At 36.4% G+C, this 27,405-nt stretch overlaps 1 protein-coding gene across 1 annotated transcript in view; it reads right to left on the bottom strand.

Annotated features, from left to right (window-relative positions):
- Nucleotides 1-27,405, bottom strand: part of Ptprq (protein tyrosine phosphatase receptor type Q) — a 188,215-nt gene that overhangs the window by 156,048 nt on the left and 4,762 nt on the right. The window contains exons 5-14 of the mRNA XM_028873029.2: nucleotides 24,903-25,102; nucleotides 23,623-23,872; nucleotides 22,317-22,445; nucleotides 21,249-21,395; nucleotides 15,404-15,576; nucleotides 3,915-4,095; nucleotides 2,395-2,556; nucleotides 2,113-2,292; nucleotides 1,410-1,517; nucleotides 921-1,202 (exon numbers count right to left, since the gene is read on the bottom strand). Coding sequence (XP_028728862.1) covers nucleotides 921-1,202; nucleotides 1,410-1,517; nucleotides 2,113-2,292; nucleotides 2,395-2,556; nucleotides 3,915-4,095; nucleotides 15,404-15,576; nucleotides 21,249-21,395; nucleotides 22,317-22,445; nucleotides 23,623-23,872; nucleotides 24,903-25,102 — 1,812 coding nt within the window. The remainder of the gene's footprint in view (nucleotides 1-920; nucleotides 1,203-1,409; nucleotides 1,518-2,112; nucleotides 2,293-2,394; nucleotides 2,557-3,914; nucleotides 4,096-15,403; nucleotides 15,577-21,248; nucleotides 21,396-22,316; nucleotides 22,446-23,622; nucleotides 23,873-24,902; nucleotides 25,103-27,405) is intronic.

Raw genomic sequence — 27,405 nt, 5'->3', positions numbered from 1 at the left:
GATCTCACTTAGCATACATAAATTGCAGATTTGCCCTAATAGTAATCACTCCAATATGTGTTCATGTCACAATGGAAACAATAAACCAAGATTATCTGGCAAAATGTTTATCTTGTGCTAATTGCTCATGCACCGCTGAAACTGAGATACAAATGACTTTTTGCTTGTGTTATTTCTGTTAATTGGGGTGTGCCTAGCGCACACACACACACACACACACACACACACACCTCTACATGCCTATTCAACAACCTCTACAGAATCCTTCCTCCTATTTACCCTCATCATTAAGACCCAGGCTGAACTTCGCCTGCTCCCTAAGCACTGTCTTGTCACACACATTTGTGCACAAACTCTGTATTGCTGCCTTTATACTCCCCCTTAGAATACAGGAATCCACTCTTCTGAGTGTCTCTGTGTTTATCTGAACTGATAGCAAGTAGCTACTCAGCCTAGAATCTAGTCTTCTGAGTGTCTCTGTGTTTATCTGAACTGATAGCAAGTAGCTACTCAGCCTAGAGTCTGCAGACACAATGGATGAGTCTTTGGTATTTTTTTATTAATAAAACTTTTTATTCATTTTATATACCAATCAAAAATCCCCCTCTTTCTTCCTCCAGCCCCTCCAGCCTCTCCCCCACAACCCACCTCCCATTCCCTCCTACATGAAGGTAAGGCCTTATTTGAACAATTCATGGATTTTTATTAAAAGATCCTTTATATAGGAAATTAGTTTTTAAATTTTTAAAAAGCTCAGCCTTTCCTCTACATTTTTGCCAGAAAAAGTGAATAAATTTCTTTTACACAAAAAATAACAATGGGGGGTTTTTGTCTCATAAAAATACAAACATTAAATTGCCAGCTATGTTTACTGCATAACTAAGAATTATTAAGCAAACAAACAAAAACCACTTACTTACCAGTCTCTGAAGTCCTTACAGAGAGGAATGAGGATGACTGATTGCCATGGCCAAGTCTGGTATATGACCGGACAGAAATATTATAAAGGGTGTATGGTTTTAGGTCACTTAAAATTATGGTTGTTGTTGAGGTGTTCTTTATTAACAAGGTGTCTGCATTTTGGTAAAGCACCTCGTAAGCAATAATAATCCCATTAGGCTTTTCAGGTGGGGACCATTTCAAGCTCACTTCACTTGGAGACACATCAGTTACTCTGACATCTTGAGGTGATGATTCTGGCTCTGGAAGGGATAGAACAAACCTTTTAAAATATAATTTTTCATGCTTATTGTTTTAGACACTGAAGCTTCCATTAGGTAGAAGCATCAAGAGAATAATATCCTTTCCTTCCTCCATGCCTCCTTTCCTTCCTTCCTCCCTCCCTTCCTTCCTTCCTCCTTACCACCCTTCCTGCCTTTTTAAATTAAAAATACACTGCATATTCTTACCATCTTCTGGAGTTCTCACAAAGATGTCATTTTCTTCTGACAAAGAACCTTCCCCAACAAGAGTTGAGGCAGCTACTCTCATTTTGTATATTGTATATTTCTTCAACCCTAAAGGACAACAGAAAAAAATTGTTTAAAATCGTTCAAAAATAACATTCTTAGATTAGTGCCATTGACCATAGGGCTAATGTGAATAATTTATAGGACTGGATCTCTCAGTCAGCTTCCATATACACTTAGTCTCCCAGATTCCTGGGGCTTCAAGGTTTTCCATGCAGATGATATCAGAGGACTTTCCTGTTATGTTAATGCAATAACCTAAAGCTTTTAAAAAAAAGAATTTTTGGCACACAGCAAGGAAAATTGGCACACACACACACCATCAACTGAATTGTCTCAGCTGATTTTCATGTGAATTCACTTGTTCAAGTCTTCAGTAACGAATTATTTTCATGCACTATGCATAATGTTTCTTATGTTAAGTGTATTTCTGTGATAGTTGTGACAATGCCTTTTTTATTTCTGTGAATATATTTTGAAGAAATACGTTGTGTCATTATTTCCATAAACACTTCTAAGATACCCAAGAAGCACACATCAACAAAATCTGGAATGTGTCCTGCAGCATTTAGAATGGATAGAAGTGCACACTCTCTATCAGAAGAGGAGTTCACAAAGAAACAGGATGTTTCCTTCTTTCTACCTGTGATGAGAAAGCTGGTATCTACAGTAGTCATCTGGAATGCTCTGTGTGTATCCAACTCCATTGCATAGATTGTATAATGAGTGATTTTCCCATTGGGATATTCTGGAGGATCCCAATATAGCAAAATAGATGAAGAACTAATATTTTTATAGTTTATAACTTGAATGGGGCTTGGCACTTGAAAAGAAGAATGAACAATTAATAGGAATGAAGAAGTAAAAGGATTAATCACATGAATAATACTTGCAAGTAATTGTTTCAAAGAAAAGTCATTTGTACCTTGCTCACGTGTCCTAACAGTGAGAACCGTTGGTGGTCCTTCGCCCATGATGGTGAAAGCAGATACGCTAATCGTGTGCTCAGTGAATGGTACAAGCCGCCTGATAACATAAGACAGCTGTTCAGCAGTGATGTCAGTAATATACTGATTCTTGGTGGTTACTATTTGAAATCAACAAGAAAAAAAAAAAAGATATTTGGCTCTACAATCAAAATTATTTTTCCTCAATGAAACCTAATAATATGTATTAATATCTTTGTACCCTCTCATATGCAGAATAGCAGACATATAATTTGTAATAAATATGAACATTTTATGAATTCTAAAGACTCCCCAATATCTATAAACATCTTGTAGTTTGTAAGTTGTTATATAATATTTTAGAACATGAGAGCAGTGTTTTGAGAAAGAATATAGCTTTCCAAGACTGGCTAAGGTTTTTCTTTCCTGAAAGCAAACACTAAGCAACAATATAAGAAGGAAACATTATAAATCAATGCTAAGCATTAATTGTAGAATTCAAGAAATGAAAGTTTTATTTGGACTCAAAATTTATTATATACTTACTAGTCCCTGCTGTTCCTTACAGCAAACATTCTTGCTTAACATTTAACTGACACATGCATGAGCCTTTAAAGAGGTCTGAAATGTTTACTTTATTTACAAATTTTGCCTATGAATTTTCAATTAGAAACTAAGCTAAATTTGAAATATGTAGGGAGAGCAGCTGTATCAGAACCAGTGTGTCTTTTAGTTTTTAGTGTTGCCCCGGTTGGCTTTATAGAAGAAATATAAATCCACACGAGAAAGATGTATTGATTGCAATGTAATTTCTTTTACTAATTCTACCATGAACAGAAGACCATAAAACTTTTATTTTGGAATGAGGCAAATACCAGATCATAGAAAAGGCAGTGAAATAGCTTTCTCTTCCCCCCTAACATTAAAAAAGAAAAGAAACAGTGGGGCCCTGTGTTATCTCATCACGTACCTTCAATTCACCATATATTACATTCTCCTTTTAGAAACAATAAGACTCACTGACCCCGAAGAGCAAGTCTGCGTGCTAATGACATCACCACATCCCAGGGACACCTACACCTGTTTATTACACTGTGCACTAGAGTTGTAACTTTCTGACCTATTTACCTTTAGTGACATTTGAAAACCTATTCGTCAAAAGCTGCAGAGAATGTGAGGCCTGTAAATGATTTGAAGATATATTAATCCCTCCCCAACACACCTGCTTTGGCAACTGTAATAACTGATTGTCTATGCAGCTTGGCTAGAGACTCTGGGGTGCTACTTTCTCTAGGAAGAAGGTCAAATGGGTTAGAAAGGGCCTGTCGCTGCTTGTGTGGCATTTCCATTTGTTCCATGAGGCTATCCGACAGTTAAAAAGAAATAGCTGACTCCAGCCCACGGACCATTAATAACATGGTTGAACTCTGAGCTCAGGTTCATACCTCAGCTAGCTGTTGGTTTCAATGACTTCAGAAAGAATTAAATTTTTACCTACCAACTGGTGAACTCAGGTCTTCAGCTCTAGTCCGGCCGGGAAAGTCATTGTATGGGTGGCTGTTATAAATGAATGAAGCCAGAGAGTGCAGGTCCGGAGAGATCTCTGCTGAACCCTCATAAAATCCGATCATTGGTTCCATTAGGTTCATCATTTCTGGAGACATGGGGTTGTTTATATACTGCAATTAAAAGTTGGTGTTGACAAAGAATGAAAACTCAGTGCTTCATGACTTAAAAGTTTGTTGCTTGGGAATTTATAAGAAAATAACATTTCTATATGTATTGTGTTCTTACTCTCCAAGATTTTGTTCTCAACTAAATCCCTGCACTGTGGTTTAACATAATATGGTTACTCTAGTTCTTATTAGATTGGTACTGTATTTTAAGGGGAAAGGAGGTATTAGTTTCAGACATGTGTTGTTTTCTGCATGGTGTAATTACATATTTTCATGCTGTTTTCATATCTTAAATATTTTAACTTCTCATTCTACAAATAATAAGTATCCTGAGCATATTATTAAATGCAGGGGTTTTTTTTCCTTATCTGAGCATCCTCATTTGTATACTACTACTGAGTGGCTGGCTATCTGCTTACTATCAATATTAGTGATGCCATAATTTATCTTCAATCAAATGAATGACAGACAAAAAGAAACTTTTAATGCAATAGATTTCAAGCAGGGTTCACAGCACACCTGTCCATCGTTCTAAAGTAACTGTTGGTAACTGTCCTGGTTCCTACATTCCACAATCCAATCCATACATGTCAAATCCACCATGGTAACAGACACTGACGTGAAAATGTCAGAAGCACATTACAGATGTATGTAGTAAAGGTGGTAATGGAGACAGCTTGATTTCACTTTCCTTTGTTAATCCCAACGCAGTATAACCAACCAAAATAGGATGGAGGAAATGTTGTAGTCGAGGGTCTATATAAAATGTTAACTTGGAAATGAATGTTAACCACTAATTTAAAAGGTGTTGCCTCAAGAAGGTTAAGAATCACAGCAACATGTGAACTTTGGATTCTAATTTGAACATACTGGTCAACATAGGCATTAGAGATGAGCAGAAACATTTGATTATAGTGTAGATTAGATGATGCCAAGACAATATCAGTAGTTTTCCTAGTTGTAGCTGTGGGATTATTATAAGTAGTTGAAAATGTCCATTCTCTAGAGATCCATGTTAGGTAGACATAAAGAGCAAGAGTGACGTAAAGTCTGGAGTTCATTTGTAGATACGTCTGCCGCTCAGCAACAATGGGAGCCAGCTGAGGGAACATTCAGAATGGCTAGTTGCTGAATCTAGAGAGTGGGCTGATAGGGTCTTGCCATGCATTTTTTTTATCCACCCCGCCACCATACTTGCTTGAAATTTCCAAAATAAAACTTTTTAAAGAAAAAAAGTATTGAAAAAAATCTGTTTTAGTGAATGTCTGTTTTGCTTCCAAACTCACTTCTAAAAACCCCCTTTAAAAGAATTTATTCTGCCGGGCGGTGGTGGCACACACCTTTAATCCCAGCACTCGGGAGGCAGAGACAGGCAAATCTCTGTGAGTTCGAGGCCAGCCTGGACTACCAAGTGAGTCCCAGGAAAGGCGCAAAGCTACAGAGAGAAACCCTGTCTCGAAAAACCAAAAAAAAAAAAAAAAAAGAATTTATTCTATTCCTTACCAACTAAACACTCTTATGCTTTCAAAATTAATCATCAGTTAATTATGTGTGCTCTAATTATTCTTATGTTCTAGGACATCTGCCTCTTAGTTACCTTATATATTTTGGGTTGTCTTTACCACTGGAGCCAAAACTAGTTTTTTTTTTCCCCCGTTATAATTAATTTGTTCAGTATTTTTAAAGTAATAGTAATAGTAGATGCTCAAGAAAAAAACTCAGATGATAAAAAGAATATAGTAGTTCAATTAATTGAAATATCTACAAAATGTTTAATTTAGATGCCAACTTTTCTGATAGATTAAAAAAAAATGGGAAAATGATGTAAGAAAACTTCCAACCTCCAAAATAACATTACTAAAATAAAACCATCTAGAACCTAGGAAGATAACCGAGGCAATGAAATGCTTATTCCATAATCATGAGGACCTGAGTTCAGATCCCTCCAGCACCTACATAAATGCCAGGCAGCATGGCAGCCTGCCTGCAAATTCAGTACTCAGAAGGCCAAGACAGGAAGTCCTCAGAACAAGCTGCCGAGCTAGACTAGCTTTCTAAGCAGGCACTGGGGGCTTTGAAAAGATCCTACCTCAACAAAAAGATTGAAAGAGATTGAGAGGGGATACCTACCATCTTGGACCTCAACAAGCTTGTGAACATAAACATGCTTCCATACACATGTGAACATGCATTCATACAGCACGTGCTATTAATAATAATAATAATAATAATAAAAAAGAGAGGTGGGTGTAGTATGTTTACTGATCAGCCAGCATGGTCAAAACTGTGAGTCCTGATTCAGTGAGAGATCTTGTCTTTAAAACTAAGATGATGTCTCCCATAGGAGAGAATTTACTTTAAGGGTGTGACCCCTGATAGGTCAATAACACTCCAATACAGGTCTTCACACCCTGAAATATATGGACAGCGCAAACTGGAGTCAATGGGTTATTAAATGCAAATAAATAAATTATAGACAAGAAGTTGGGTATGGCAGTGAGGTGGGGGTGAATCTGGGAGGAATAAAGGAAAGGAGTTGGGGGTGAATACGACCAAAACACATTGAAAATCTCAATGAACACAGAAGAGGGTGCCAGGTCTCATTACAGATGGTTGTGAGCCACCATGTGGGTGCTGGGCGTTGAACTCAGGACCTCTGGAAGAGCAGCCGGTGCTCTTAACCTCTGAGCCATCTCTCCAGCCCATGGGTGGAGCTCCGGGAGTCTAATTAGCAAGAAAAAGGAGGGTTTATATGAGAGAGAATTGTTGAAACCAAGGTTGGATAAAGCACAGAGACAAATAGTCAAACGAATGGAATCACATGAACTATGAACCAAAGGCTGAGGGGCCCCCAGCTGGATCAGGCACTCTGAATAGGTGAGTCAGTTGGTTGGCTTGATCTGTTTGGGAGGCATCTAGGCAGTGGGACCGGGTCCTGTGCTCATTGCATGAGTTGGCTGTTTGAAACCTGGGACTTATACAGGGATGCTTGGCTCAGTCTGAGAGGAGGGGACTGGACCTGCCTGAACTGAGTCTGCCAGGTTGATCTCAGTACTCAGGGGAGGCTTTGCCCTGGAGGAGGTAGGAATGGGGGGTGGGCTGGGGGAAGGGGAGGGGGACAGGAGGGGGAGATGATATGTAGAACTGAATGGTATTGTAAAATAAAATAAAAGGAAAAAAAAGAAAATCTCAATGAATTAATAGAAATGTTTTTAGAACTAAATGAATAAGTTGGAAAATACATCCTGATATCAATCTGTTATCAACGTTTAAGTGAACATACATGGGAAGACTCACCCATAACATACACACACACACACACATCATCATCATCATCATCATCATCATCATCATCCTTAATCTTGGCCACCAAAATGTTTTGGGCTAAGGTAGAAGACACCTATAAGACCCTCATCATAGTATAAGGAAGCTAGGAGAGAGAACCTGTGATAGAATAAAGTAAAGATCTTTTATCTTCTTATAGCTCATTTGAGCTCTGACTCTACAGGGAAATGGGGGAAGACATGAATCACAAACATGTAATTCAGAAAACACTCTGGTATTGCAGCCAATAGGCTATGTTGGAACCACACAGCTGTTCCCACTATCAATCATTTGCCCTGGAAAACCTGCCATATAGGAAGCACTGTGGATAACACCAGGAAGCAGCACAGGGAGCTTCCCCTTGAACTGTGATTTTGCATTAAATCTCTCAATAGTTTCTACCACATGTCAAATAAATTTTGGTGAGCCAACCATAGCATTCCAACAATTAACTAAGTTGAGCATACCTGTTGACAAACTGCCATTTTGATGTAAGAGTTGCCTTCAATGCTTTTGATTCTGACCCTCACCCCAATTCTAATTTTCACTGGAAAATCCACTTCAAACCAGGGCAAGGAATTGAACTCTGGCTCCCTATCAACCCAGAGTGTTATAGATTATCATTGATTTCTCCATGCTGAGAATAGTTCTAGCATGTTGTCTCTTTCAAAATGGCATTAGGTTAGATGTTAGGCTCTTCCAGAGAAAAAAGAGTGAATTTTAAGAGCAAAATTAAGTAGATGCAATTATACTTTAAAAAAAATGTAAAGGGGTAGAGGGAAATAGGTAGAAATAAAGGAACTAGAGTGGAAAAAGAAAGCCCAATGTAACACTCACAAGTCTTGACACCTACTGAGTGCAAATGACTGGCCATGAAAATTGTAGGCTTTCTACATTAGGTAAATTTGTTACTGGTCTTATGCTGCCCTGCATATTACAGGATGTTTAGTAGCATCCCTGGCCCCTGCCTACTAAAAGTATATTCCCAGTTGTTACAAGGACAATGTCTTCAGAGGTTACCCTATGTTTAAAAAGAAAAGCAAAGTTGCTCCTAGTTAAGAACCATTGAATTAGGGAATGTCACAATTCATCAACATAAAAGGCCTAGCATATGTTACAGAGGAATCCTTGGAATTTATGAGAAAGAACTAGAAGTCTGCAGAGTTAAATTCCTAATCCACCTGAATAAACCAACTTGATTTTACATGTAATAACCTTCATTGCAACAAGTGGGATTTCTATCAGCTTAGGCTCACTGGAGTTCTGCTGAATTGAGTTAATGGAATGTCTGACTTCTTAAGAGATACTCCTATTTCAGGACATCATTTGTGTTGCTATATTTTAAAAAAAATGAGTAAAAGGAAAGTTTATAATTAATATGTTTGAAAGCATCCTAAAGGATGCTAACTCTAAACATTACTCAGGTGAGCAAATGCTTCAGGCTTTAATCGGGTCTGTTCTATCTGTGCTCAGTATACGCTTGCTAACACATTCCTAGCAACTCAGTCTCCTCTGTCCCAACTAGTCAGGCTCTCTCCTCAGGCTCACCAGGCAAAGACATTGATATCCTTGAGAAAGGTGTAGGATGAAAGATATCATCAATATTGATCTCTGGAGTCTGTAATGTTAGCAACCCAGTTGATGACTACTAGAAAAAGATGCCTCAGGCTATATCAAAATGTGATACTCCACTAAACATCATTTCATGGAGAGATGACTATGGGGGTCTTTAGGCTTCAGTCCAGAAAGAATGAGGTATCCAAAGCTTTAATTTTAATCTTTGTTTTAATAGGAAAAAATTTACACCAATGGAGAAATTAGTTCTGCTTGGTGTGGTTCTAGTTTAACTCAGTATAGAACACAGTGCTCAGTTTGGTGAAAGGATCATTGTCACACTACAAAACACACATAGGAGATGGACTTGGTAGAGATGATCTAGATATAAGAACTAATGAAAAAGGAAAGCTATTGCTTAAGAAAACTGTCCATCTACAACAAAAAGTCAAATCTGCATTTATCATTGTATTGACATATAGATAGCATTTTAAGATACCATGTGTAAAATAAAATACTGAAAACTTATGCCATGTCATTTGAATACACTATGAAATTTCAACTTCCTTCTCTTGTCATATGATCAAGTCAATAAAACTAGCAGAGCAGGTTAGATTGTATTTTCATGATTTCAAATCCCCAAGAGCCACTATAATAAATAGTACAGGTCTAGAAAGGACAGCTGGCAGCAGGACTCACTAGTAAACATCACCAAGCAAATATCTCAGCCTCAAATGTAAAAGAATAAAAATGTCTTGGTCATTTATGTATATTCTTGTTTATCAGAATATATAGAACCTCATAGTCACAAAAAAATCACCAGTGTGCCCATATTGAACAATGTTTAATGTTTTACAGTTTATTGTCTAGGAACTGCTTATCCCTTATCATCACAGTTGGTGAAACACTTAGTTGATATTGAATTTCCAGTTGTTGATTAAAAATATAATAGATGAGATTTAAATGTATGTTGAGAAGTTGAAATAAAAGTCCTCAAGCTCTGGTATTCAAATTGCAAATATATTTTTCAAATGTTTTTTAGGTATCAAACCTAATATCCTAAAGATACGTCATATTATTTTAATAATCCCTATTTAAAAGTAACAAGAAAGACATAAAGGCACAGTAGGAAAAAATTCCAATGAAGATCTTGAGACCAGTGAGACAGAGCATAGAATAGCTTTGCTTCTATATAATTTTCATCATAAGTGTCCATGGACTGTGAGGGAAAATGGAATAAAAGGAATGATAAAAGATTATAATTTCAATAGCAATGTCCTGTTCCCACCTTCCCTTCTCCTGACTTGTTCCCAAGAAGCATTTTAAGTATCTCTGGTTTGAGTTCTTTGTTTATTTCTAAAATCACTGAATAGGAATATGTTCTGTCTTAGTCTTCTTTGCTATCTTTTGGCTTTTGGCTATAAGGTTGGGCTAGATGACATATACATACATATATGCATGTATGTATACATCTTCCTCGTCAGTTCTCAGATCTCATGTGTTTACTTTCATTAAATAAAATACTAAGGACCAGAGTGTATATGAAATTTTCAGTGAGCAGCCTCTCAGCTAGCCACCCATCATCTACCTCCTTCTGATAGGCTTCATATAATCTCTTCCCTCTCCTGTCGGTGAGATGGGACCTATTACTGTTACAAAGGTGATAGGGTGTGACCACATGGCATTGTACAGACTTTCCTTTGCTTGTTTGATGAAGTAAAAGGCTAGACTGAACAGACCTAGGTAAGAAACTGTAGTATCTTCTAGAAGTAAAAGGTGGTACCAACTAAGAACAAAAGTCAATGAGAAGCCACGGCCCTTAACTCTACAGCCAAAAGGAAATTAAATCTGTTAAAACAATGAACAAGCCTAGAAGTAGACTCTTTTTCAGCCAAGCCTCAGGATAAGACCACGCCCCAGTGAACCCCTTGACTGCAGCCTTAAGAGACCCTATGCAGACATCTGGATTAAGCTATCTCTGCACTCTGGCTGTCAGAAACTGCAATAGAACAGGTGTGCACTATTTAAAACTGCCAAGTTTGCGTCAAACAGTCACATAACAGTGAGAGACTAACACAATGGGAAAACAATGAAAGCCTAGGAGAGAAACTGCAACACTGAGTGAAGGTGGGAACACAGGGGTGAGACAGAGATGCATTCGAAATACTCTGTGATGGTAGAAACAGCTGGCTCTGTGACTACTGAAAACTAAGGAGAACGTAAGTGGAAGAAGACCTCAGTATTTCAAATATTCATGAATGGAGGACAATAGTGCCATTGTTCTAAAAGAAAAATCAGGCACACAGTGTCATTAATGTTCATTTTAAAGTCTTCTAGATCATTCTTCTTAAAAACCAAGTTTCGCCGGGCGGTGGTGGCGCACGCCTTTAATCCCAGCACTCGGGAGGCAGAGCCAGGTGGATCTCTGTGAGTTCGAGGCCAGCCTGGACTACCAAGTGAGTCCCAGGAAAGGCGCAAAGCTACACAGAGAAACCCTGTCTCGAAAAAACCAAAAAAAAAAAAAACCAAGTTTCAAAACCAAATTAACCAAGAGATGAAGTAATCCTCAGCCCGTAGCTTGGTGCTCAAGCTTTAGGTCAGCCCCTCTTCAGACAGAGTCCTTGTCACATGAAAACTATTAATTTCCCTACCCAGCTTTCTTTTGGTAGCCTGTAGACTCTTCACATGCCATTATCATTTCTGTTCAACAGTCTCTGTTGCTAGGATCCCAACAGCTGCATCCTACCATCTCGTTATTCATTGGGGGGGGGGGGCGTTGTTTGGTTTGGTTTTCTGTTATTTTGTTTTACAGGGGTGGTGTTTAGACACGCTTGAACCCTGGCAGAACCATACCAGGTAGAAATTTACAATATCAGAAATAAAAGGTAGAAAACATGAATATAAGGAGGAATCAGTGATTGAAAATACAAGATCATTTTTTTATTTTTATTTTATTTATTTATTTATTTATTTATTTTGTTTTTCCGAGACAGGGTTTCTCTGTGTAGCTTTGTGCCTTTTCTGGAACTCACTTGGTAGCCCAGGCTGGCCTCGAACTCACAGAGATCCGCCTGCCTCTGCCTCCCGAGTGCTGGGATTAAAGGCATGCGCCACCACTACCCGGCTAAGATCATTTTTAACAGGGGCTATATTCAGGGTTCAATGGTGTTACACACCTGTAAGTTGAAGATCTGATATCAAAGAAAAAAAAACAACAAACAATTTCAAGATAAAGTACTGAGATGTAAGAGTGCTGAGAAAAAAAAGAGCTCTCCAAAATATCTCTATAAATATGTTAGAAAATAGTAAGGACATTTGTTAGCTTCGCTGTTTTCTTTAATCATTTAAATGCAAAACATTGAAAAGTTGCAGTATATAAAAGCAGAGGAAGTGTTAAGGAACAAATGGTATAAAATGCTGTACAGTAAGGGGTAGATTTTACGATGAGTTTAGGGAAAAAATATATTCTTTTAGAAAAGAAATGTGTTAATATCATGAGAATTGTTAAAGATATTCAACCCCTGTATTTGACACTGAGGTCACATGTAACTCCTAAAAAGTTTCCAAAGATTTGAAGTGCTCTTGAGACAGAAGCGGGAGGTAAATGGGAAGAGAGTGCTTAACCTGAGAGATACCCATGACAAGAAAACAAGATAATCAATGAGGATATTAATCCATGGATTTTTGTCTGTTATGCTACACTCCTACCCTTGTAAAATGTGTGGGGGGGATTATTAAAAGGGAAGCATGAATTGGCAAGATCACTCCATTGGTAAAGCAACTGCCTGGAAAGCCTGATTGCCAGAGTTCAGATACTCAAAAATTATTCAAAAAGCTGAGCATGGTGGCATGCATCAGTGTTCCCAGTGATGGAGAAAGAGGCAGAGAGTCTTAGGGTTTCCATTACTGTGAAGAGACACCATGACCATGTCAATTCTTAGAGAGGAAAAGCGTGTCATTGGGGCTTTGTAATGAACATTACATTTTCATTTAGTCCATTATCATCATGGTATGACATGGTAGCATGCAGTCAGACATGGTGCTGGAGAAGTATCTGAGTGTCCTACATCTTGACTTTGAGGCAACAGGAAAGGATCTCTCTCACTGGGGCATGGCTTGAGCACATATGAGACCTCAAAACCTGCCTTCACAGTGACACACTTCCTCTAACAAGGCCATACCTACTCCAAAAGGCCACACCTCCTAATAATACCACTTTGTGGGCCATTTTCTTTCAAACCACCACACAGAGATATGCAGACCTCTGGAAACTCCTGGGCTAGTCATCCTTGCCCATGTAGCAAAGTTCTGGACCAATGAAAGATCCTGCCTCAAACAAAAAGGAGAAGTCACATAAGGACTGCCACTGAGTGCATGGCACATGTATGTCTTCAATGACACATACACCTCACATATAATCACAAACACACACACACACACACACACACACACACACACACACACACACTTTTAAAAAGATGAAACTAGAAATTCCTTATAGTTTGACTTGTCCAAGGTCACAGTTATAAAGCACAGCAAAGGCAGGCCAAAGACTCAAGGCCCCTTGGTTTAGACCTTCTGTTGTATCCTCCACCCCATGTCAATGTTCCAAGGTGAACACAGTGACCGATCACATGAGGAAGTAGAGTACCTGAAATGAATTTGATGTAACAAGAAGTGATCCCTTTACAGACATAAGAATGGGATGGGTCTTGTTATTAAGAAGGGTTTAAAGATTGAATGTCCAGTAGAGTGAAAGTTCTAATGCCAAGATTAATTCCAACAAGTCACAAATGCTAGGAGAGAACTTACTACAATGTCAGCTACAGTGTTAAGCTCTTTACACATATCATCCATGAAGTCCTCATCATTGACCCTTATAGGAAATCATGTAATTCCTAACTTACATCTCAAGTCAGAAGAATCAGGCCTCCATTCCCAGCATTGGGCCATTGATAATGGCAGAACCAGGCACTGAGCCCTAACCATTTGCCTTCTGCATCTACACTCTTAACTATTTTATCCTGTAATAGCCAGGTCCCTATCTAAATGCAGGTTGAATGAGCTCTAATAATAATGTTCTTTCCACTATGCTACAAAATCTCCAACTGGCCTTTCCAGGACCTTTTAACTTTTAGAGAAAAACAGGTGTGTCTGGCTATTCAACAAATGCCATTAGCAAACTTGGGAAACCAGTCACCTGGTTCAAAGAAAACCACATATCTATTTTAAGATGTTCTCAGCTGCAGCAAATGCTTAAGCTTCCGCTCTTTGATGAGATGCCAACTAGAATATCAGAAAACATATAACTCACCATCCATTATACAGAAGAAAGGACACGACATAGGACTGAAGTTTAACCTGGGGGTGATGTGGGTAACAACTTGGAGTGAGAGATCCTGCATAGTTGCATAGCATTGAATATCATGGTGAAATCAATGCCAGAGTTAAAGGAAGTCTCTTATCAGAAATAGAGTGAGTGGGGAAAAGGAAAATAGTGCTATAGTACAAGAGTAGCGATTGTGAACTAAAAACAGCAGAAGCCAATTTCTTAATAAGCATCACATATATCTCTAATGGCCCACTGATTGCTACTCTGTTCCTAAGAACACTTAGCCTTGGAGTGCCCAGGGAGCCGCCAACGTGAGGTTATAAGTGAGAAGTCTGGGGACTTCAAGGGTCCTCACAGGTGAGTGGCTGGCTTGGCTGAGGAAGTAAAGACAGTGCCGCACATCAGCTGCCTATACTTCCTAGCAAGAGAAGAGGAGAAAATAAGATAGGCACGGTGCTTAAATGTAATATATTAAGAAGACCAAGGCCTCTCATGTTAAATGGAACACTTGACTTTCTTTCTATGTAGTTACATGTTTTCATGAATAAAAGGCAGTGCTGAGGCTATTAGCTTCTCAGGTTCAAATAGGACAGAATTACTTGTGGACAGTAGTCTTTTGGGGGGGGCAACTGTTTTAAATTATAAGCCTCTGAAAAAGCATTTAAATCACAAGCATTGTCTCCCAATAACTCATTAACTAGATTAGAATAATAAAACCCACATATAGAAGTACCATTAGTCTTGTATGATGGTTCAGTGGACATTTTTCATATAAAAAATGAGTAGTAACCGGGCGGTGGTGGCGCACGCCTTTAATCCCAGCACTCGCGAGGCAGAGGCAGGCGGATCTCTGTGAGTTCGAGACCAGCCTGGTCTCCAAAGCGAGTTCCAGGAAAGGCGCAAAGCTACACAGAGAAACCCTGTCTCAAAAAACAAACAAACAAAAAAAAATGAGTAGTAATATTTAATTAAAAGTCCTAAAATAAACTATGATCTAGTTAAAATCTCAACATATCTCAATCTATTTTACTTCCTGGTAGCAAGTTTGCCAAGAACCAACAGAAAAGGTCTCAGCAAAATGGGAAATGAAAACTGTGATACCTCATCTTGTCCTGTGAGCAGAGTATTTTCCAAAATGACACCTGTCTCCACCAGTGACACTTTCACACGGTATTGGTTGATGATTCCATTTGGTTGTCGGGGTTTCCTCCAAGTAATTCTGATTTCTGTGGCTTCTACCTCTGTGATTTGTAGATCAAACACTACACCTGGAACTAAAAAAAAAAAAATTAAATAGAATTAGAAAGAGAAAATACATTCTCAAATGCAAATATTCCCTAAATCTTTAGCCCATGATATTAGATATATAAATAGCTCTGGGGAAATTGACTAGAATAATTACTAACATATTAAAAACTCAGTGTGGCAAAAGAATCCTTAAATGCATGGAAATTTAAAACTAATTTTATGTGCATTCTTCTTAAAAATATGAGGAACAGGATAACATGGAGTCATTTCCCCAAAACAAAACATCATAGCATTTGATCAGACCATATCACTAAAATAATCTCCAGACTAGTGAGATGCTCAGTGGCCAAAAGCACCAGCTTTCAAGCCTGACAGCCTGAGCTTGAGCATCTAAGCTGGATCCACAGAACTCCTAATGAAAGGGAAGGAAGAATAGGCTCTCCAGTGTTGTTCTCTTACCTCCACAATCACAACATGGCAGGTGCAGCCCTCCAAGAGTTCACAAACACAATAATAATAATAATAATAATAATAATAATAATAATGATAATAATGATAATAATAATAATAATGGTGATTAGGAAGAAGAAGAGGAGGTAGAAGAAGAAGAGGAGGAGTAGGAGGAGGAGGAGGAAAGGAGGAGGAGAAATTTCCAGAGAAGCTCTTATAAATAATTAATGCCCAGTCAAAACCTTAAAGTCTTTATTAAAAAATATAATAACATACCCCAAAACAGTATCTGGCACAGCCAGGATACAATGAGATATAGTCAACAAGCACAATTCACTGTCTCTTAATTTATTACATGAACTTGTGTAAAGACTCAGCTGAATTAACATGTTTGTCTGCTGAATTTACATGTTAACCATGTAGGGCCAGAGTTTTGGTGTCCTCGCTTTTTGAAGTGGGAAAAATTAAGACAAGCAAACAACTGATTGCATAAAGCACTAAGTAGTTAGAACAAGATATATGTATAAAATGGTCAAGAGTGATATCTAGAAAACCTCCCAGTGCCTCAAAGACAATGAAGAAAGGATAAGGCTGAGCATTTCACCATTTTTGTGAATAATCAGTTAATCAAGTCACTTTCTTTACCTAGAGTACAAATGCATTTTTATCTTCCCCTTAACTCCTATAAAGTTACTATATGCATCAAAACTCAAAGGAACTTCTAAACTACAGGTTTGAGAGAAAATATGACATGAAAACATCACCCTTTAAGGTCAAAATATAATAGCTCACTAAGCCTACGTCCCGTCACCATCTCATAGTGGTCTAGGATTAGCAAAATCTAGTTACAAAAGATTCACATTACCTCAGGAAGAAACAGAGAAGAAGGACCCCTTCCCTGTCTAAAATAATAGAAAAAAACTGAAAATAATGTCACAACCCCCATAAGTATCATTATGATCATAGAACATATTTCTGTCTAATCCAGACATGTAGTATGCTATAACTCTAGATATTACTTCCAATAGATTGTTTTTCTGTGTCTCCATGAAATTATCAGTACAGAAACTCCCTACACAATATAATAATATAAATATTTCTAATTACTTGAATACTTACGACTGGAAAATCATTCTAGTGGTTAAGATTCTAGGATCTAGCATGGGCAAAAGCTGTAATGGAAAGTGGCAGGTAAGCTTAACGTAATTAGCTACAATTTTAAGTCTGTAATGAAGGATATCTCTTCAGACTTCCCCACCGATGCGCTGATCTGAGGAGAGCACATAGTTTGCTCTAAGAAAGATGTGGAAAGAGTTCTAGAGTAGGGAAAGAGTTCTAGAGTAGGACTCCACAATCAGTGAGTCACTCACTCATCACTGAACACTGGACATCATGGTCATTACTCTCTGCACCTGAAAACACAAGGACATAAAAGGCATAAAGCCTTCTGCAACAGTTCACCTGTTTTGTTTTTGTTTTCTGGTTTTTGTTTTTTTGTTTTGTTTTTAATTTTCCTGAGTTGAGGACCGAACCCAGGGCCTTGTGCTTGCTCTACCACCAAGCTAAATCCCCAACCCCCACCTGTTTTATTTAAGTAAATTATATTATATAAAAGAAAAGTTTAATTTTATCATTAAATTGTATAAAAAAGTTTTATTCCATTAGGATGATTGTTTCTAGGTATTATGTTGCTATCACTGTGTTTACAAACCCTTTGTATTATCCAAGAATAGAGAAACTTTTCAAGAAACTGTAAATTAGCAGAGGTACAGACACAGATAACCTCCTTTTATCTTTCTTTTCCACCTTTTTGGGGTGTCGTTATGTAACAAAGACCTTGGACAGCACTATGTAATATAAATCACAGAAGAGATCAGTCATTGCTCCATTGATTTAAATTAACATATAACTCATAACTAAACTTTGTATTTAACCAGACAATAAATCTTCTACTTGAAAAACAAGTGAATTGTCCATTCTCCTTTGTGAAAGCATAGTGGGAACACACCGAATATATCAATACTATAGAAAAATACACATGTACTACAACTGTTAATATGTGGGTCAAATTTATGAATAATAGCGAACATTTTTACATATATTCATCCACAAAACTTCAAAATTACATCATGACACTAATGCCTACTATTGTAATTCAAGTAAAGGTTAAGGGGCTACGTTGTTTTTATTGACTACAAAAAAAATTTAGTGGATGAAGGAAGTGGAGCAGACAGCAGTTTTCTCTTTAAAAAGACACTTATCTGGTATCCCACATACTCTTACAGAGAAACCAGAGAAGTACGGATTAGGCTGATCCCTTTAATATCGATACAAAATTAAAGAAAACCAAGCACGCAGGGCAATTATTCACAGTGCAGAATCAATTCTGAGGATGTTAGCCACAGACACTGAGTCATTCTCAACACAACACATTCGGAAATTTTATGAAAAAAATAGGAACTAGAACAGAAAAAAAATCAATACAAGTAAATTCTGAATAATTAGAGGTTTTTAGATGAAAAGTTATTAGAAGTGAAACAAAAATAATATTGTAGCGAAGAAAATGCATGAAAGTAACCATTCTCCATAATTTAATCCAGCTAGGTTAAACTTCCATTCAAAGAACATGAGAGAGCACCAAATTAAAATCCATTCATATTCATGAAAAACATGAAGTGATGAGACTCTCAGTGGTTTTCCAACAATTAGATGACATTTGGAACATTGGACATTATTAAATTACCACCACCACCCCCATCATCTCTCTTCACGCCTAAGTAGATACATGCTCAGTAAAACAGTAAGTGATGTATGTATAAAAACCCTAGGGAGATATCCTGGAGAACTACTATAGAAGTAGCATCTTTTCTCTCCTAACCAAATAGACTATGGATATTAAAAGTTTTGGTGTTAATGAAATCAACCACACTGAAATGTGATAGCACACGCCATTCTCTATAAGAAGTCAACTCAGCCTTTGTCTATGACTATTGGAACGTTGGTCAGAACGCTAGTTATTTTAAAAGGTAATAATTTAGGAGAAATAAGCTAGTTCTAATTATTCTAATTAAAACAGAACGTTTAGTACTTTAAGATATGGGGCAGCAAATAAATAATGTTCATTAATATACAATGAAACTTATTATAACAATAAATTATAAAGAATAAACTTTAGATATCAATTTTCTAGGCTATAGCAAGTGAGTTAGTTATTAGGTTGCCTCATGTAGTTTCGGGATTCTTTTATGGAACAATTTCATTACTGGGAGCAGGATTAATTAATTCAGAAGCTGAAAGCATTTTGCAGTTGTTAAAGCCCACAGAAGCCCTTCCTGAAGCTAAATGAATGGTCATGGAGCTCCATGAAAGAAGATGGGCTTGAGCCGGTAAGAGCCATGCCTTTCCAGCCTTTGCAGGGCCCCCTGTAGCGAGGGAATATTCCACTAAGAGTCACCAGGATGTAGTAGTCTCTTAGATAGGCAGTTGTTGGAGATGGTAAAATGAAATTCAGGACAAATTGCTTTTCATATTCAACAAAAGAGTCATCCACTCAAGATAATTCATTATGGAACACAGTCCATGTGAAAATTCTGGACAAGGTTCCTTAGGGTTCTATGTATTTTGTGAATAAAAGAAATACAAATAAAGGGAAATAAATTTTAAGTAACATCCAATTCAAGCAAGATAGCATTGTCTGCGGCAACATGTTATCTAATTCTTTATCTTGGTCAAATGCTAGAGATCAAGATTGATCATAAAAAATAATAATTTCGCTGATTTTTTTAAAATTTGTTTTTCTTTGGTTGTTTCCATGCTGTAGATCAAAACCTAAGTTCTTAACACATGCTAAATATGTGCTCTGCCACTGAGCACTTGCAGATAAGCAAGATCAGCCAAGTTAGACCCTGCACACAAAAGAACCAGAGCCCACACCAGAAGGTTGTTCCTTGATCATCTCCACACATGCCCCTTGGCACAGAGGCACACACAACATACATACACACACACACACACACACACACACACAGGATGTTTAAAAAATTTTTTTAAGTGAGTCAAATAGTTTGAGGAAAACCTCTGCTGTGTTTTATGACCACTCAAAAATCCTTTAACTTTCTGGGAAAGGCTCAAGAGCACGTTTTGGATTGAATTAGCAAAACTTAAGGAAAATCACACAAAGCAAAGGTTCTTTGAATGGGACAAAACACTAAAATCTCAGCATCAAGTGAAATCTTTTTCCTCATGAGTATACATTTCCATTTTAATCTGCATGTTGAAACCATACATATGTATGACCTATAGACAGATTTTAATTTTAGGTCGATAAATATAATATTTTTTACATTCTTTCAACAACCAAATAGTATCAAGGTTTAATTTTTCTTTGAAGGGAGAGATGGAGAGAATTTCCTGATGGTTGCTGCCCTCTAATGGTCTAATCTATGAGTGATAACATAGTGAATGCATACCCAATTGAACTGTGTAGGTGGGTGGGGGCACATATAAGTATATTTAACTTGCCGGTTATTGTATGTTAGTTACCACACAAACAAACTCTGGAAACTTTTTCAAGTGTTAGTTTATTCTGAAACATGATTCATGCCAACAATTGTATCTTAACAGAAATGAAGACATTGAGCAAGTTTAGGGTGTACCATGAAAATGTGAATAGCACATTAACAATGGATTTCACCAAAAACATCGGTGCTTAAAAAGCAAAAATATGATAATTTCTTGAGATATATTATTTTCATAATTTCCTTAAATGGTGAAAATTTTGTATTTTGTTCCCACCAGGAATCCTTACTAGTTCAGAAAACCCTTTGATTATCAAAATACTTTGTTCTGAGTGGTAAGAATATAGTGATTTCTCCAGAAATGACTTTTGTGAGAAAACACATTCCATGTCTGCCTAATACTGCATTTAAGCGATATAAAAATGTGTGTTATTAATTTATTTATGACTTCTTGGCATTCTGCTAAAAGCCATTATGAATCTCTGTCACCTTCAATGTACATAGTCTTCTCTAGTCCTCATTGCTCCTGGGTCCTTTCCTTTATGAAGCACGCTGCAGGTTTAACATTCTAAAGAATGCAGGTTCAGAATAAAGTAGATAGCAATTTAACAAGGAAAATTATGGGATTTAAGTAGACATAAATCAAATTCCTTCTAAGATTACATTTACCAATAAAATTCACAAGGATTTCAAAAATATCACATTAACTTCATATAGGAAAAAGTTCTTACCATCTGGAGGGGTAAATACTGAAAGATTTGACTTGGGACCAACCCCTGCACTGGTTTCTGCAGCAACATAGACATCATACATTGTAAATGGTGTCAAATGTGTAAATGAAAATCTGAGGTCTTTCGTGCTATTATCCAAAATCCGCCCTGCAATAAGCAGACCAGACCAATGGGTTATTTTTTATGATTACACAATCATTTCATATAATATATAGAAGGAAGAACAATAATCAAACTATTAAACTGAAATTTAATTATTATGAGTGAATGTATTTTAAATATTTGGTTAATTTTGACGCAAATTTGAACATAGAAACAACATGAAGATCTTTCAGTGCTTAAAATAACTTTTCTTACATTACAGAGTCCTGTTGGGGTTTGATTTTATTTTTTTTAATATACTTAAATGGGAAACAGAGGCTATAAATATAGTTCATTTGGGATACTGTTTGCCTAACACACACAAAGCTCTGGGTTAGATCCCCAGCATATAATGACGATGAGTATGATGGTATATGTATATAATTCAATATTTCAGAGCTTGGAGGAGGAGACAGGAGTGCCAGAGAGCATCATTGCCCTTCTTCCTTTATATAAAGTCCATGGTTTTTAAGCCCATGTCAACATGTAATCCATTAGCCTCAGGTCACTCACTTTCATTCTGTACATGGTGTGCAACTCAACACTTTCATTTTAGCATGTGGTGATTTTATTATCCTGAGAAATAAGCATTAAATTATAAAAAATCTCTTAAATAATCTTCTGATCATAAATATCATTACCCATAACTACAAAAGATATATTATCTCACTTTCATGCAACTATCTCCTGCCATGTTATTCTACCTGAACTCCAGTGCTCTCTGGACATACTATGAGGAATCCCTGTACTCTGTGCAATGTTATTGTGACCCTAAATCTTCACAGCAGATAATGGAAACCTGATTTTCTATTATTCACCTCAATTTAGGGTATTTTCAAAAAATTGTTTCCTTTTACAGTTAGAAATTATCCACATATTGTATAGGTTTTATTCTAAAATGTAAAGGCAAAATGGAATAAGTCATACCTGATGGTCCATATAATTCAACTCTGTAGCTAAATTTCCCTGTTACTATAGTTGGTGGGTCCCACGAAATTGTAAAGGCCTTTCCTGTAACATTGCCTGTTATACAGTTTTGTGGTGGTCCTTCAGGCACTGAAATTAATATAGAGAAAATAAATATTACACACACACACACACACACACACACACACACACACACACACAAATACTTCTAACCAATGTAGATATTTGACTTGAGAAACTCTTTCTTGTGGACATACAGATAGAAAAGTTAAGATTAAAAACCCTCAAACTTAGGCACAATGACCTTTATTTTTCACATTAGTATTTATCTTTGTTCTAATGAACAACTCTGAGTATTAACTCAAAATCCTTGTTCAACAAATTTCATTTTCTATGATTCACATGAAATTATTTTATACCGTATATGGGGTATAAGAGAAGGATATACTATTATTCAAATATAGTTATTTAAATAGAGACAATAATAGTCTCAAACTAACATGTGAAGGAAAATAATAGGACCTGACATGTATGCCTTTGGACAAAAAGATAAAATTGCCTTACCATTAATTTCCAGTATCCTCAAAAATTACCAATCATATTTGATGCTTGATGCTATATTACAATATACATATCTGACATCTATTTTGTGTCAAGATGTGTACTAAAATATCAGGTACATATTATGCTCATAATATCTACACTAATATGTTATGATACTGTATTGGTATCCACATAAATACAATCATAAATAAATACGACCTCCAAAAAAAAAGAATAATGTTAATGATGTTTAACTGCACTCATTTAACCCTAAAACTCCAATACACAGAAGGTCCTATGACCGCCTCCATTTCTCAAGCAAGAAAAATACTGTGCATAAAGATCTGAGCAGTTACATATTTAGCCATTGTTATAACCTGATATTGAAATGCTGATCAGCATTAGCTCTGCTGTTTCAGGTAGTATCTTGCACATCTGTTAATAACAATGTCAATGAGGAAGATTATAGATAACTAAGATGCATTGGAAGAGCAAAGGCAATTAGGAAGAATTACAGAGGGCATGGATTGATAACTGTCATTCATGGTAACTGAAGAATTTCCTCTTTCAAACCTCTTTTTCTTTTTGTCTTTAGTTTAGCATTGAAGAAGATATTCCCAGTGGATGCCTATTATCTAATATGGGTGAAAGAGTTACTTAAAGGAAGTAAAGTTAACAAAAAAAATTCTATGGACAGAATGAAAGATTATTCCATAAATAACTTCAGGTCAGTTTCTTTCTTTCTAACAAAATCAAATCATACCTGATTCTGGTGTCCTAACAATGGTACTGTCAATATACCCTGCTTCTGTGGTAATAGCTGAAACTTCAAAGAGATATGTTGTATATGGCCTCAAGTGAGTCACCACAAAACTGACGGGCTCTTTCCATACAGAGCTGATCTTACTCCGTGCCAACGTGCTGGATGAATGTGTAGTACGGAGAGGAGGTGTAACTCTACCGAGGGTTGGAGAAGGGCTGGTGGTACTCCACAGAAAGGATTCGCTGTTCTCCTAGTGAGTGAAGGAAATTGCAGTAGGAATAATCACATGATACCTCTAGGTAAACGCAAAAAAACACAACGCATTTATTTTTTTCTTTATACTATAAATATTATTTTTCAATGCGTGTGATAAATTTAACAAATTGAGTTTCAGGAAAAATTGCTAGATTTTAATTATAGTCACTAATGTCTATATTAGGACATAATATTAGGATATAATACCTATTATATCCACTGAACTTTAATCTTGAAATCCAATGTAGAATTTAAAGTAGCATAAAATGAAGGTAAAACAACAGCTAAATCACCAACAAGAATTTTTTAAATTCATGTTAAACATATAGAGCAAAAGACCTAAGACATTTCAATCTATGTTCTTAACTATTCATACCATTTTTTAAATCATAAGTACTCAAATAAAGCAAAATAACATTAAAATTTTTATGTTCCCAGATAGGGTGCATATGCAGATATATACGTGTGTATTCAAAATAGATTGTAATTCAAAACAAAAGACTTTTGAGACTTTGCTGCTCTATTTAAAACAAAATAACTTTGCTTGGCTGTTTCTTTATCAGTAATAACATAATAAAAAATACCAAAGATAATTTGGAAGAAAGCATTACAATAGCTTGTATAAGTTTCACATCAATGAAAAAAATGGCAATATTTTCACAAAGATATGCCACCAAACAGCCTACCAGTTTAATCTTGCATTGACTATGGATTTCCCTGCAGGTACCTTCTCCTCTAACACATGGACTTATGACCTCTACTCCAGTAGCGACTACACTTTCACACCTCAGGGACTTAAAAAGTGGCCCCCTGTTCTTCCTCCATTACTAAACCAAATGCTGTCCCCTTAATGTAGTATTTCAAGATCTGCCTGAGAGATGTGATCTTCCAATCTTTAATTCAAACCCCTAAAATACCATGAGATTCGCATAACATGATACTTATGACCTAAGAGTATAATCTTGCAAAATATGAAAACTTAAAGATGCAAGCTTAATAAAAGTTTTGATGTGCAAAATACTCACATTACATTCTGGCAATTTCCCAGTCAAAATATCCTCTACTTTGATGGAGACATCCTTCACTACTATGCCACTTCTGGCATGTTTGACACTGATCTTGAAGCCGGTGATTTTGCCATTTGGTTGCCGAGGCAAATACCAAATCAAGTTTACTGCAGAATAGTTTAGGGCTTCAACTGTGAGATTGACCACTTTACCTGGAGCTGAGGGTAGGACAGGTTGGAGGAGAGGGGAAAATGTGGTAAAATTTAAGCTGTTTATGTTCTTCAGAGATACTAAATTTCCAAATAATATGAAACTAAATATGTAATGCCTTGAATAAAATCATCTTTCTACCTAAATATATACTCATTTATTTCACCGTAATTTTTTTTTACAAAATGGACTTAACCATATCTGCATATTTCAGAATTACTCGTTTAGCATATCCATTCATTCGATGAAGCTTTTCAAATACACATGAAAACCATTCAATCCATAGTTAGTTGTGAATATACAAACAAGTATAGGCTGAAATTTTACTTCCTTAAATATTCTTTGGAATTATGTAGGTACTGGAGAAGTTGAGTAAAAGTGATAAATTCAAACTTGTTGCCCAAATACAAAGAATTCATATCTGAAAAGTTTATAAATATCTAGTGTCTAACATTAAGTGGATAGATATCCAAATAATAGTTCATGATTTTTTTATTTTGAGTTTCATATTTCCTCAAAATCAACCTTTCCCCCAAAATTTCTTACTATCAATTATAAACTATCTATAATGGTAATCTGTACATTTAGTTTCAGCGACAACTATATTACATCAGAGTGAAATGAAACTGTGTACATTAAGTATGCAAATAAATTATCAAGATATTTCAGTTTATAGAATAAAACAAAAATGCTTTTAGTAAAACTACATCTAATAATAATGGTGACTGGTATTAAGGTGCCAAATGGCTAGAGTTAAGGTTTCCACTGTTTCAAAAATGCCAAAATCTGTAGTAAAAGAAGTCTGAGTAAATCATGCAACAAGTTGGGTCCTGAGATTCAATACAAGTGTAACTGAAAGATTTTAGACAGTAAGAATGAGGAACCACAATGTAATGTCAAAATGACATTAATAACAGAAGTAAATTAATCACAGTTATTGAGAGTAGTTACTAATAGATAAAATAATAAATGGAGCCGGGCGGTGGTGGAGCACGCCTTTAATCCCAGCACTCGGGAGGCAGAGGCAGGCGGATCTCTGTGAGTTCGAGGCCAGCCTGGGCTACCAAGTGAGTTCCAGGAAAGGCGCAAAGCTACACAGAGAAACCCTGTCTCGAAAAACCAAAAAAATAAAAAATAAATAATAATAATAATAATAATAATAATAAATGGAACGTTTTAAAGAGAATTGATGAAATAGAGTTGAAATTTAAGAAGTTTGTTAAATAGTCAATATTTAATTTATTGGAGGTATACAAAATACAATAAAACAAAGGAGCAGAGGTTGTTAAATGCATAATACTGTACAACTGCAACATCCTGTTTACTTAGGTAATATTGTAGCCTTCTGAGGTCTATGATGTAGTTGAAGACTAGATAATTATAATCATAATTTTCCTTGGTTAGGATAAAAGATAAATTAGATATAATATTTTAGACTCACAAATATAGGACAGATAAAATATTTTCTTTAATTTTACAAAATACAAATAGACTAGATATTGAAACTGTAATTCTTGCTTGATATATGTAATTCTACCAGGTTAAAGTTAAAACCTTCCTTTTGTTTAGAAAAGGGGAAGTGATGGGGGAATGTCTTTTTGTAGGCTATGAAAATATGTTGCTCTGATTGGTTGATAAATAAAGCTGTTTGGCCAATGGTGAGGCAGAATAGGGTTAGACGGGACATTCTACCTAGAGAGGAAAAAGGAGAAAGGCAGAACAGAGAGGACACTGCCAGCCGCCGCCATAAGAAGCAAGATGTAAAGATACTGGTAAGCCACGAGCCATGTGGCAAAGTATTGATTTATAGAAATGGGTTAATTTAAGATGTAAGATCTAGCTACCGAGAAGCCTGAGCCAATAGGCCATACAGTTTGTAATTAATATAAGCCTCTGTGTGTTCATTTGGGTCTGAGAGGCTGTGGGACCTCAAGGATGCAAGAGCCGGGTGCGCACAGGAAAACTTTCAGTTACACATCTCATGTATTCCATAGAATTTAATATCTCTTAAACCAGTAACTTTGCTGAATGTACTACACATTTTTTTCTATACTGACTGTTGTATCCTCTACATGTACCAGGATGCTAAATTATGCTTAGCATTGGGGGAATTTTACACACACACACACACACACACACACACACACACACACACGAGTGACATATATATCATTCATAATCTCAAAAAGAATAGAAATTACTGTATAGCCTTATAATCTATCTGGCATATTAACACACATATTTGCTTATTTTATCCCATTAGAATATAGGGTCCATGGTAAATATTTGTTAATTGGTGATACTGTTGTCT

The sequence above is a fragment of the Peromyscus leucopus genome, chromosome 18, assembly GCF_004664715.2.
Source record: "Peromyscus leucopus breed LL Stock chromosome 18, UCI_PerLeu_2.1, whole genome shotgun sequence".
Classification (NCBI taxonomy): domain Eukaryota; kingdom Metazoa; phylum Chordata; class Mammalia; order Rodentia; family Cricetidae; genus Peromyscus; species Peromyscus leucopus.
The sequence above is the reverse complement of the archived record's forward strand: the minus strand, read 5'-3'. Positions and strand labels throughout refer to the sequence as shown.